We start from the raw sequence: 13241 nt of genomic DNA, 5'->3' as shown, positions 1-13241 counted from the left end.
ATGAGAGAAAAGAGGCTGTTGAGAAGGATTTCATCTTTTAAACCTCCCTTTGCTTAGGAGTTGGTCAGGACATGTGCTGGTATCAGTATGGTCTATCTCAGGGATTCTCAAACTGGGGGTCAGGATTCCTCAGGGGGTCACTGGGTTATTACGTGGGGGGTCGTAAGCTGTCAGCCTCCACCCCAAGCCCCGTTTCACCTCCAGCATTTATAATGGTATTAAATATATAAAGAAGTGTTTTTAATTTATAAAGGGGGAATCTCACTCAGAGGTTTGCTGTGTGAAAGGGGTCACCAGTACAAAAGTTTGAGAACAACTGGTGTATCCTATGGTGAAGTGAAATGGATCTAGTGGTAAATGAAGGGCATTTAGTATTTCAGAGGGCGCAAGGGGAAAATAAAGAGGAGGGGGAGGAGCCTTCAAGGTAGCTAATTTTGGGGTGTATTTTGTAGCCTGCCCTGGGCTTATGTAGGAGCCAGAAAATATAAATCCTCTGGGATGATTTTTTCAGCATGCCCAATTTTTATCTCACACCATCTCTCCACGGCCCACATCAAGACACAACAAGGACATCAAGCCCACACGGGAGGAGTGTATCTCTGATAGGCAGACATTGATCCCAATCCAGCCTACTCAGTGTATGCAAGCCCCTGGAACCAGCACAGCACTAACCTTGACATGATCTTGGTGCCAATGGAGGACTTCAAGGTTGGAGAGACTACGTGGCTTTCCTCCGACAGCACTGACTGGATGAGACTTCCTTGTACAGAGTAAAAGCTTCTGCTGGTGGGTTGCCACAGAACTCCAAAAATCTGCAAAAGAATGGAACGAACACATTATCTTTTTGCCAATCTATTCCTTTCTTGTTCTCCTTTCAGTGTTTGCTCTCCTTTTTATTTCTAACAAAAGTTGTGTCTATGCATTTGATAGTCTTACCCTGGAGCCTACTGGATGAAAGAACCACCTCATGACAGAACCACCACACAATTTGGCAGCTTTGTCTATTTCTGGTCATTAGGGAAGATGCCCAGGACTGAACTAGGAGGGGATGTTGTTTGTGGGTGCCCGGACAGATCTGTGACTATAATAGTAGGAGGTCATGCTTCGCATATATTGGCATTATTGTGTGGAGTCCAGGACTATAATGACAAGGCATACTGTAACTTGGGATTGAGATGCAATAGCAGAACTAAAAGGTGGTTCAGCAGAGGGTGGGTCAGATCAGAAGTGAAGTACAGAGACAGAGCTATTTAGGAATCCAAGGCAGGGATATCAGTGGTTGTTGCAGGTTAAGACTGGTGTCTATTTGCTAAACTGAGCTGGGATCTAGTAGTAGACTATGGGGGACTGCTTCAGGTTACAGCTAAGTGCACTGAAGAGCTGGGAGGTGGCACAGGCTTGGAATAGCTAGAAAAGGAATGAGGAAGGCTGACTGAGCTGTGAGAGGACAGGAGTAGGACAGTTGGAGACGCTTTATCTGAGAGCTCAAGTGCATTGGAATAACTGTATGGGGTAGGGCCCAAGAATGGAACAGTCTAGTTCAGTTCCTGAACTCTGGGCTGGCAGAGCTGAGTAGGGCCATCTTCAACAAGGCTGGGGGCTGCGGAGAAAGGTTGTTAACTCAATCCTACCCTTTCATGAACCCCAGATTCATCTTAAAATGTATGTAAGGAAAAATAAAGAAATGCCTACTCTATTTTCTATATCTAACTGTAGAGCACAACATTAATTGTTACTCTTAGGGCATTCTCTGGGCACCAGTAGGATCTTGCTAGTCCCTTCACTGCTGCCAGAACGTGCATAACTCCCACCAGCAATTTTCTGTAAGTGGAACAACGGGCTCTAAGAGGAACATCCAGCCTGCATGGGAGGAATGGGTCTTTCAAGATACATCTGGCGCCATCTTCAGCACCAGAGCACTTAAACTAAAGAGAGATGTTTCCTGTCAGGTTCCCACGCTATAGCGGAGATTAGTGTGGAGGAACAGTGACACCCAGTGGAACGTTCCATGTATTACAAATTGTCATTGCCAAAGCCTTAGCTAAAGGGAAAAACAGTGACGCTTTCTCAGGGTGAAAGTAGCAGGAAGGGATTTTGGACTAGGGGAGAAAGAATTACTGTCTGGGGCCAGCCAGCCTCTAATCACTCATGTACAGCACAGGACTGCACAAGTAGTGGCCCAGGAAAAGGCACTGAAGATGGGTTTTGATACATAATTTTGTGAAGTGGTTTTGTGCTATGGGCACATGTCCCAGGGACTATATTGAGCTCACCAAACACATTTCACTTTTGACTTACTCCATATTTGAGCCCTGGTCTCCAGAGATGAATAACAAAATGTATTAACACAGGGCAACTCTTATGCTTTGGGTGCCTTGGCTGTTTCTTTTAGTCATCAAGAGAGACACAGTGCTCTGTGCAAAACTAGCTAAACAAATGTGAAATGAATGCCTCACGTGGCAATAGCAATGGATTCTGAATGGCATTCCATCAGCCTCTGTTGACAGCACTACAGGTCTGACTGTCTTCAGCTCTCTTTCTAGGTAACTCCCTATTGCCTTTGTCTCATATCACACTCATTCTGGTCACAAACATTCAGACAATCTAGAGAGACAACTCCCATCCATACCCCCAATATCCTTACAATTAAGGGATACTCTTAATTGGAGGGAATTATGGTTCAGGGAATTAGTAACAGATGTTATAGATTGTTATAAAGACTAGCAGGTCACTATAACCATGGCTCAAAAATATCTATAACATCTTCTACTGTTGTGCTTATAACCATCTATAATGCAAACAACTCACATTTGTAACATCTACTATTTGTTTAGTAACCCTTATAAACAATGTGTAAATAGATTCCTAATACAGAGTGTGACCAAATCATATTAAAGGGGCAATGTGAGGGGATCTTTTGTGGATAAAGAGAAGCTTCATTCTGCAGCAGTGTCAAGCCAGCAAATTTCACCAGCAATACCCTTACCCCCACCCCTTAATCTCCTGTGAAAAAGGAAAGCACAGAAAGGGAAAGCCTCCTGGGTTAGTGTGCTTATTCACAAGGCCATTCACAAAGTAAAAAAGAGAGAAAAAGCACAAATTATCAAAAGTGAACCCAAGCCAAAAATGCTTGGCTCCCTTGCTGTGCTGCAGAGTGACCTTGCATGAGATTCTTTTGCTTTCCAAAGAAATGACGCACTTGCCGGACTTCACCATCACCTCTCTGCTGCCCTCAACTTCACTCAGAGACCTCGGATAACTTCAGGAGACATTATCTGAGCATGATGATGACACCCCCATTATCTGGAGGATTCTTTATGAATGGGGAAGTCACAGGGGAAGAATAGAGCTGCAGGAAACTACCAGGTTTGCTTTGTGAATGTTTGTACATGAGATACAGTGACCCAGTTTACATAGTGAATTATAGGAGTAATAATACCCGGCTCTTATATAGTGCTTTACATCTGTGGATTTCAAAGCACTTTACAATGGTGGGTCAGTATCATTAGCTTTGTTTTACAGATGGGAAAATTGAGGTTCAGAGAGGTCATACTACAGGCCTGTGGGAGAGTCAGGAATGGAATTCCGGTCTCCTGAGTTCTAGCCAAGCACTCAGTTCACTTGACCGTGTTGTCTCTCAGCCCAGTGAAGGCACTAGTGTCCTGATCCTGATCAGGACTTCCATTAACTCAATGGGAATTATTAGATTGAATCCTAAAGTTCTACCACTGCCTTCAACCTTATCCTCACACACACATCCACCCTGGACAAACCTGTGTCCTCATGAATTTGGTCCTGGTAGAAATTCCATTATTTTCTGTGGGAAATGTGCCATGTTTACATTTAAATGGCTTTTTTTATATAAATATTCCTATTAGGTCACCTATAGTGCAGGTTCGTTCCCTATAGTTTATTCTCTAGTGCTTTCAGTGAAATCTAAGACATGAGTCAAATCACTCTTGGCATAGGCAGATGTAAGGCCACTAGCATCATTAGAATTGTACCTAATTTTACCAGGTCTGAATGCCTGAAACCAGCCATTGGGGCTTCTGCCATTTCCCTTGTCACACTCTTCCACTTCCACAATCCAATTGATTTCACTATTAGCAAATATTTCTGGATATTCAGTCTCCTTTGCTCCTTTTGAGCATGAGGCTCAGAATGATCATTGAATCTGATTCTGCCTTAATTTTTCAGTAGCCACCAAGCTTTGGCAGAAGAGACCCCAAGGAGGCTTCAAAAATGAACTTTTCTTTCTTTTCAAAGCTTTCTTTAAGCCCTAGCATGAAATGATCATAATACACCTGAGACTGTTCACTCTGGGACCTCCCTGAAGTTACTGACCCTAAGGTAAGATCTGGAGAAGTGTAGTACATTTAAAAGGGGTGTGACTGGGCAGGAACATTCTAACCCACCACTACCAATGTAGGAATGGACTTGCTTTGTTAACGGAGGTGAATCCAAACTTTGGCCTTGTGCAGCTTTGCAGATCTTTTGTCTTTACAATGGAATCCTCGGAAACAACATATGTGACTTGACAGCTCCCAGAAACATCCTCCTGAAGCCAAACAAATATAAGAAATCATGTCATGAAATGACAACGTGTGAGTAGAACTTGTGGCAGAATAAAATACAGTTCACTATACATAAAAATAATTCAATCCAATTTGAACAGATTATGTAGAAAATCTGCACAGAACCAGATAAAGGGCCATATTTTGAAAATGAGGCTCAAAAACCACATGCCTATTCCAGTTAGCATAGTTACTGCAACAAACTGAGTGTATAAAATCAGGCAACTGCACACCCAAATGGGTGTTTGACATTTAAGTCATTATAGCAAGTAAACACAAAAAGAGCATGAATATAATGACAGAAATTATGAAAAACATAATTGTAACTGGCATTAATTAGCAATTGCAGAAAAGAAGAATACGTTTGGAGAGGGAAACGCCCTCTCACTCCAGGGATGGTTTTATTGATGCACTAAGTTCCTGCATCTTTTTCTTTGAAAAAAAAACAAAAAAACAAAAACAAAAAAACTATATTCTGCTCCTACCTCAGTTGCTGTCCCAGAATGTGGCTGGAATTGGAGGAGACTGATGAGGCCCTGTTTCAGATTCAAGGTCTGGGACCTTCTTCCTTTATCTCCGTAGATGCCTTCTACCTATGAGAAGAAATTTGATTTATGGGAGAGAATCCCAGACTCTGCTGAGAAAGGGACAAGAACTCAGCATGAAGGCATGGAGATAGCATGATAATGAGAGAATTGCCCTCTTCCCAGGCTCTCAGAAGGGTTTTCTAGACTGATCTTGCAGTTCAAGGTGGAGAAAAATTTCAGATGAGGGGGCAGTAGGGAGAACCTCAGGCATGGGACTCTATTCATTGTGCTGACACTGTACTAGAACTAGGTGACGATTACACTGCTTGGAAAGGCTTAAAAAAACCACCCTGATATCCCTGACTAGCATGGGCTTAATTTCACAATACATTTATGGCCACAAAGTCTTTTTAAAAAGTGAGGCCTCTGCACTTTGCGCAAACCTTAAAGCAGTGGCAGTTCCACCTGTGCGTACCTGGAACACTGCTCTACTGAGTCGAAATAACATTCTTTTATCTTCATCCGAATCCTATGAGGCATCCACAGCTGTTAACTGAACAGTGAATGTAGGACCAGTGCAGGGGCAGCTCCTGTAGACCACCCAATTGTGTAATGTATGACAGAGCAGGCGGCTTTGTAGCAATAGCAGGACTTCAGAAAGAGTGTCGGTACCTCCCTGAACAACCTACAAGTCACAGCAGAGGCGAGACTGTCTGAGTAGGGTGGGGGGTGTAGAAGAGCTTTCAAGAGTTCTCTTAAGTAATCAGCTTCTATGCAGTAATAAGCAACACTCTCCCACCTAAAAATTTGACCTAGAGTCACCACTGCTAACCCAGACTGCTCAAGACTATTCTATTTCAACAGAACTATCACACCTGGAGCCCACTGGCTGACTCTATAGTCCCAAAGCTGTGCAGGAGATCTACTTCCAAATTCTTTCATTTGCTCTATTCTGTTCTATAGAGGTGCTCATAGCACCTTCCTCACCATAATATTGGAGTGCCTTCCATTAGTGCATGAAGTGAAGTGACTAACTGTCTGGGCTGGCAGGTGTTTAGAGACTGAAAGGCTGGGGTAGGGCACTTATTCCCAGAAAGGGAATGCCTTCTGCTACTCAACAGTCTCTCCCACTAGCCAGTTAAACCGCAGCACTGATAGCATCTGAGGAGAGTTTCATCTTGGGGTCCATGGCCAGAGGAGTTGTGCTTGACACATACTGAGAGTGGCAAGAATGTAAAGCAGGGAAAATGAGGGACTCCTCAGGGTTTGAATAGTGATGGGGGAGGTGCTTTTTGTGTGTCTGTGGGTAGGGTACTATTAACACACCTTCCCATTCTTCCAGTGGAGGAAAACTGGCAGCTGAAGCTCTTCGGTGTCCTCTTTGCCCAGCACAACCTCAGTGGATGGGTCTCCAGTAACATTCTGAATCTTCTTGTGTTTTGAATCATGGTAGACTTTTAGGTCTTGGATCTAAAACCACAAAAGACAGATGGAAGGTATGAGGGTATGGGTCACAGAGCGTGTGTGTGTCCCACTTCCCAGCACCTCTGGCCATTTGACTTGAGGGGAGCCACAGAGTTCATTTTTAACTAGGGCTGTCTATTAATCGCAGTTAACTCGCGTGATTAATTCAAAAAAATTAATTGCGATTAAAAAAATTAATCATGATTCATCGCAGTTTTAATCACACTGCTAAACAATAGAATGCCAATTGAAAATTATTAAATATTGTTGGATGTTCTTCTATATTTTCAAATATATTGATTTCAATTACAATGCAGAATACAAAGTGTACAGTGCTCACTTTATATTATTTTTTATTACAAATATTTGCACTGTAAAAGTGATAAACAAAAGAAATAGTATTTTTGAATTCACCTCATACAAGTATTGTAGTGCAATCTCTTTATCGTGAAAGTGCGATTTACAGTAGATTTTTTTTGTTACATAACTGCTCTGTGTTACCCACATTCTGCCATATATTTCATGTAATGGCAGTCTCAGATGATGACTCAATACATATTGTTGGTTTCAAGAACACTTTCACTGCAGATTTGACAAAACACAAAGAAGGTACCAATGTGAGATTTCTAAAGATAGCTACAGCACTGGATCCAAGGTTTAAGAATTTGAAGTGCCATCCAAAATCCGAGAGGGACAAGGTGTGGAGCAACACTCTGATGCGAAAACTACAGAACCCGAACCACCAAAAAAAACAACAACCCCAACCTTCTGCTGGTGGCATCTGACTCAGATGATGAAAATGAACATGTGTTGGTCCACACTGCTTTTGATCATTGTCAAGCAGAACCCATCATCAGCATAGACGGATGTCCTCTGGAATGGTGGTTCAAACATGAACGGACATATGAATATTTAGCGCATCTGACACGTAAATATCTTGCAACACCAGCGACAACAATGCCATGTGAGCAACTGTTCTCACTTTCAAGTGACATTGTAAACAAGAATCGGGCAGCATTATCTCCCATAAATATAAACAACCTTGTTTGTCTGAGGGATTGGCTGAACGAAGTAGGACTGAATGGATTTGTAGACTCTAAAGTTTTACATTGTTTTATTTTTGAGTGCAGTTATTTGTGTACATAATTCTACATTTGTAAGTTCAACTTTCATGACAAAGAGATTGCTCTACATTGTATTAGGTGAATTGAAAAATAAAATTTCTTTTGTTTTTTTTACAGTGCAAATATTTGTAATAAAAATAAATATAAAGTGAGCACTCTACACTTTGTATTCTGTGTTGTAATTGAAATCAATATATTTGAAAATACAGAAAACATCCAAAAATATTTAAATAAATTGTATTCTATTATTGTTTAATAGTGCGATTAATCATGTGATTAATTTTTTTATGGCGATTTATTTTTTTAATCACGCTGTTAATTATTTTTTTAAATCGCTTGACAGCCCTATTTTTAACATATCTCATAGACTCTTCACAGACACCACTTATGTCGGAAACAGAAGATGGTTGGGATTGAATGTCCCCTGTGCCCACCAACTGAAGTTAGCATTGCTATGTGTTTATTCAGTGAAGAAACTCTCAGGCAAGCGCTTTGGCCCTAAACTGGCTTATTAATGTTTGGGTAAGGACAAGCCACTGGCCAGTTTCTCCAGTCAGCATGCCTGAGTAAAAACTTCATCTGCTTACATGGGAGGAACCAGTTGCTGATGGAGCCCAAGATGATCCAGCAGTAGTAGCTCTACCACTTGAACTAAAAGGAAATCCTCATAGCCTGTTGGTACTAGAAGCACCAATAGCTTTTCTCAGGCTTGCAGGTACTAGGGGACAAAACCATCACATACCTGGATCTGGAGAAGCTGCTCCCCTGCAGGATTTCTCCAGAGCAGGTGCACCTGAACCAAAGCTTCAGCCCGCATCCGACTTCCTTGCAAGGACAACCTTGAGACATAATCTAGCTGCACCTCCAGTGAGTAGCGGTATTGATAGAGGATTCCAGGCTGGAAAGATGGTGTCTCTAAGTTCCCTATGAAAGGAGACCAGAACTGAAGCCATGCACACACTTTCACATTCTTCAGTACCCATGATGGCTTGGATTCAAATTTATCTCAGCATATAGGTTAAGCAGCAATGAAAAGAATCCTATTGACCTCAATGGGCTTTAGATCAGAACCTGTCTGAGAGAAATACATATGTTTTCTTACTCTCCCTGGTCCTGCTGCTGAGGCCTGGGTTGGTAGAAAGAACCTCCACTTATCCTGCCTTTAGTAACTCCTATTCCTGGACCCTTCAAAAAAGGGGTACAATTAGGAGTAAAGGTTAGAAAGGACCTTGTCCACACCCTTAGATTTGACTGAGCTTTCTGAGAGCTTGTGTCTCTGCTCTGCTTTTCCCCACTAAGTGCCAATAACAGACTCACCCCTCACAGATGTAGATGTTTCAAAGACTGTGATTTGTACAAAGAGCCTTTAGGTGGAACCCTGCAAAAACTACAAGTGATTTATGACATTATGAGAGCTTTAGCCCAGTAATGGGTCTTGCACCATGAATTAAAATTTAAAAAGAGAAAAATCAGGCTAAATACTAAGAAATGCTTCCTCACCTCAAGATTTGTAGCCTGTGGCATAATCACCCAAATGGTGGAATTGCCATCCAGGGAGACATTTAGAATTAGACTTCACAAAGCATTAGAAACAATGTACAGAACAGGGCTGGCCAGCACTGGCCAAGTGACCTAAAAGGGCTTTTCTATTTCTAATGTCCATGATAATACCGGCAATGTACATTTGCAGATGAAGCCAGTGGAGTGACACTAGGGATGAAACTACTTTCATGTCTGACAGTCGTTTGGATTTCTCTCTGTCCAACTCCACTGACTCTGAAAGCTTGAAAGATTATATATATATCACCTTAAAAAGTTGCATTGGGTCATTTGCACTAAAGCCTAACCCAGTGACTGGCAGGGGAAAGAACATTTTTATGTTACAACAACAAAACTATTTGCTTTATCTGCCTGTGTCTTCCATTTTACAGTGTATCAACAACAGAGCCGAAAAATAAATGGAATCACTTCTAAAACTGAGAGTGAATTAGCAATATGTATTGTATCTAACCCAGAAAATTGAATTTCAAGGCCTGGATCCTCAATTAGTGTAAATTAGCCCAAACGTCAACGAAGCTACCCCAATTTACACCTGCTGATGTTCTAGCCTCAAACGTATATTTGGATGCTGCTGAATTGATGTGAACAGGGTGACTTTCAGGTGAGAAGATCAACCCAGCTTCTACAGATTCAGCTGGGAAGAGGGGCAGGGAACTCCCCTTGGCTCTAATGGATGCAGGGAGGGAATGTAAAAGGTTGATCAAAAGCTCCTTGATACAGTTCCATCATCAGATTGAAGGGTGAATTGGGATTGATTTCACAAACTCTGATGGAGTTCGCTCCCTTCTCTGCCAGCGATGACTTACCCCTTGGGCCCATGAAAATACTTCTGAATTGTATTGCTTTGCTTTTTGAAATAGACAATATTGTACCAATACTGATAGGTCGATACAATGAATCTTTGTTAGAAAATGCTTAATTCCCCAGTCCCCCTCTTCAACCAATACAAGTAGGGCACTACTACACTACCAATATACTCACTATATTTTTCAGGAATGGATATACATTTCCAGCAAATGCACAAAAGTCTGTTTGCCCAGTGGTACTGGTTTTCTTTCCTTGGTTGTAGGAAAGTGTTTTTGTTTAAATGAGAAAATAAATGAATGGATTCCCTGATCCCACCTTCCCCATCTTATCACTCATATATCTGGGGTTTATCAAGGACTAAGGATGAAAATTTAGTAAGATACCTTTGTTAACAAAACCACTGCATGGAAGGGTTCAATGGTCTATGTAATTACCCAGCACAGGTCCATAGCAAGTTTAGCAGCCAAATGTGGGCCTATTAAAATTAATTATGTGCACTGTAGTGTCTCACCACCAGTTTGAATACACAGCCTGGAGCAAATCCTCAACTGGTTTAAGTTGTTATAACTCTACTGAAGTCAATGGAATTATAACAATGGAGCTATGACAAATTATATCAGATGAGGATCTTCTTCCACTCTCTGCTGTGGTCTCTGAGACCTTGGGTAAAGTTACTAAGTAGCCCTATCATTCACCCTTGAGTAGTACTGTATGTAAACTCCATCCACTCATAATTTACAGGGAACCTTCATTCTATTTCTTAATCCCTTACAAACTGTTGAATTACAGATTGCTGGTATCCTAATACAATAACATTTGCTATTGTCAACCAGTGGAAACCTGTAAAAACTTTCTTAATTTGCTGCAGTTTTTTTCTATGTTATTCTGTGTAGGTTCTTGTAACACGCCCATCGCTGTAATATTTGAGTGTCAGGAGATCTTTTGATTGATAGGGTTGATAGTGGTTGATTCATTGGCCCATTAAGGATTAGCTTGCACAATTCTGCTGAAAGGTAAATAAAAACGGGAACCCTGCCGTGGGACTTCAAGACCTCAGATGGGACCTTGGAGATTAGCTCTCAACAGAAGACGTCAGTCTCTTTTTCATTTCCTACTCCTGTCCACTGCTGCCGGTGCCAGAGGTTTCTTTCCAGGGACTGAATTCTAGTCCTATAGCACAGTTCCATGGATATGTTCATGCTCAGCAAAGTTTGAAGAATTCTTACAGAGATGACCATTCATTCCATCCTACCTTGGACAACTTAGAATATTTGATGGTGAGGGAAGAGATGACATACTCCCCCTTTCATCCACAGTTATGCCTGTTTTAAAGTAGCAGTGATGAGAAGTGTAGCTAAGTCATAACCCCCTGTCCCTAACTTAATCATTTACCTAACCATAGCAGGCTAGGATAAAGATGCTGGAGAGGCCTTGCCTCAGAATGTCTTTGTTTTTCTACCTCAGCCTTAGTATTCTTTAATTTTTCATTTTACGTACTATGTCTAGAATTATCTGAGATCAATCTTTTTGTGTATTTTATACTTTGTATATACTTAAAGATTGACTCTGATTTTTGTGTTTGCTTTTGCCATGAGGAATAATCCGTTCAATCCATTATCTAAAGATACAGTTGTGTTTGAAATTCTCAAAAGGACCTACTATTCTTCCAATTCATTGTGAATGTAGTAGGTTACCGAAATGTTTTGGAATTCTGTCATCTGATCCTTTATAATGACCAGGAAAACAGGTTTTAAAACTCTCCCCAAAGGATGCCAAAGTCTCCATGAAAGGAAAACTCCATAGTAGATCCAGGGATACATAGGTGTAAATCTAGCTGAATTCTTTAAACCATTCTCTGTGTATCAGAGGTAACTGGTGCTGGCTCTTTTACATGAAGTTGAATCTTGAAAGGCCAGTATTCCTGTATTTCCAGGCACCCAGAGAGAAGCTTCTAATCACGAAGCCTGAAACTAAGTTATAGCCAGCCACCTGTCCCTGAATTCTGGAGATGCACAAGCTGTTGTTACTTGTTATGCTAATACATTTTCATAAAGAGATTAGAAATCTGAGCATTTTCAGAGCTTTCCTTCTACTTCCCTTCTTTGACTGTGGGACTATAATTTTGAGATCTAGAATTCCAGTAAGCACTAGGTATTATACAGAGTTTTGTGTAAGGTGTGACAAGCATCCTGTTTCTCAGGTCCACAGGATACTTTCCCATTCATGTTATTTCAGAAGCTGAAGTGCAAAGTCACTTACCTTTTGCTGAGCTGGTAAAGAAAAAGAAAATCAGCCAGATGTGTCCTGAAGCCGCTTGTGAATTCATGGTGGGGATTGTGTGTGAGCAAAACAGAGTGCTAGGGAACGAGGAGAAGGCTAAAGAAAAGACAGGGCAGGAAGCAGGGCAGGAGGAAAATACAACAACCCCCCTCCAGAGTGGCCAGAATTGACAGGATTCACAATGTCAGCTGACCAGGCCTGACCTTTTCCCTATCCCTGAATTACACATTGAAGGAGAAGCAAATCATTAATCTCTTGCTCCAACCCCCAGCAGCAGCAGCCACAGCAGCAAAAGAAATAAAAGGTTTGGAAATCATTTGGATTTGCCAAAGCCTGCAACAAGGAAATCAAAAAAACCTGCAAAATTGATTTCTGGGTGGAGAAAAGGCAACAGTCTAGAGTCTGCCCTGCTGAATCTGCCTGGGGGTTCAGAAGAGAGGCTCTGTCCCCTGAAACATACCCGCTCTCGGCTCCTAGCCACTCCCCCCTCTGTACCAGAAAGAAATGGGAAAGAAAGGAAGGAAAATTGACAAGAAAGTGGCCAAAAAGCAGCAGCAGAATCATCCCTCTTCCTTCCCTTTTCAGGGGCTGAGGAGTTCCAGCCTCTAGGATCAGGTTACTTAAAGGGCCAGGCTGGAGAGGAATAAGAAAGCTGGGCTCTGTGAATGAAGCTTATTGAATAAAACACATACACACACACAGACACACACGAATGCAAGCTTTCAATTAATCTCAGGCCTCTATCACAGCACTTCACCAAGTGTCCGTGAAAGATGATCAGAATTGTAATCTGTTTCAGAAGGAAATAATTCGGAAAAGCAGGGCATTAGGGTAAGGAGAACAGCACCTGTCAGAAGTGGTGTGCCGAGTCTTCATTTATTCACTCTAATTTAAGGTTTCGCATG

At 41.7% G+C, this 13241-nt stretch overlaps 1 protein-coding gene across 1 annotated transcript in view; it reads right to left on the bottom strand.

Annotated features, from left to right (window-relative positions):
• Positions 1–12817, bottom strand: part of LOC128840495 (microsomal triglyceride transfer protein-like) — a 35310-nt gene extending 22493 nt beyond the window's left edge. The window contains exons 1-6 of the mRNA XM_054034557.1: positions 12316–12817; positions 8432–8613; positions 6428–6571; positions 5060–5167; positions 4442–4558; positions 673–812 (exon numbers count right to left, since the gene is read on the bottom strand). Coding sequence (XP_053890532.1) covers positions 673–812; positions 4442–4558; positions 5060–5167; positions 6428–6571; positions 8432–8613; positions 12316–12382 — 758 coding nt within the window. The 5' untranslated portion in view covers positions 12383–12817. The remainder of the gene's footprint in view (positions 1–672; positions 813–4441; positions 4559–5059; positions 5168–6427; positions 6572–8431; positions 8614–12315) is intronic.
• Between the last annotated feature and the right edge of the window lie 424 nt (positions 12818–13241).

The sequence above is a fragment of the Malaclemys terrapin genome, chromosome 7 (genome assembly GCF_027887155.1).
Source record: "Malaclemys terrapin pileata isolate rMalTer1 chromosome 7, rMalTer1.hap1, whole genome shotgun sequence".
In the NCBI taxonomy this organism is placed as follows: Eukaryota; Metazoa; Chordata; order Testudines; family Emydidae; genus Malaclemys; species Malaclemys terrapin.
This window is presented reverse-complemented; position numbering and strand designations above follow the sequence as displayed.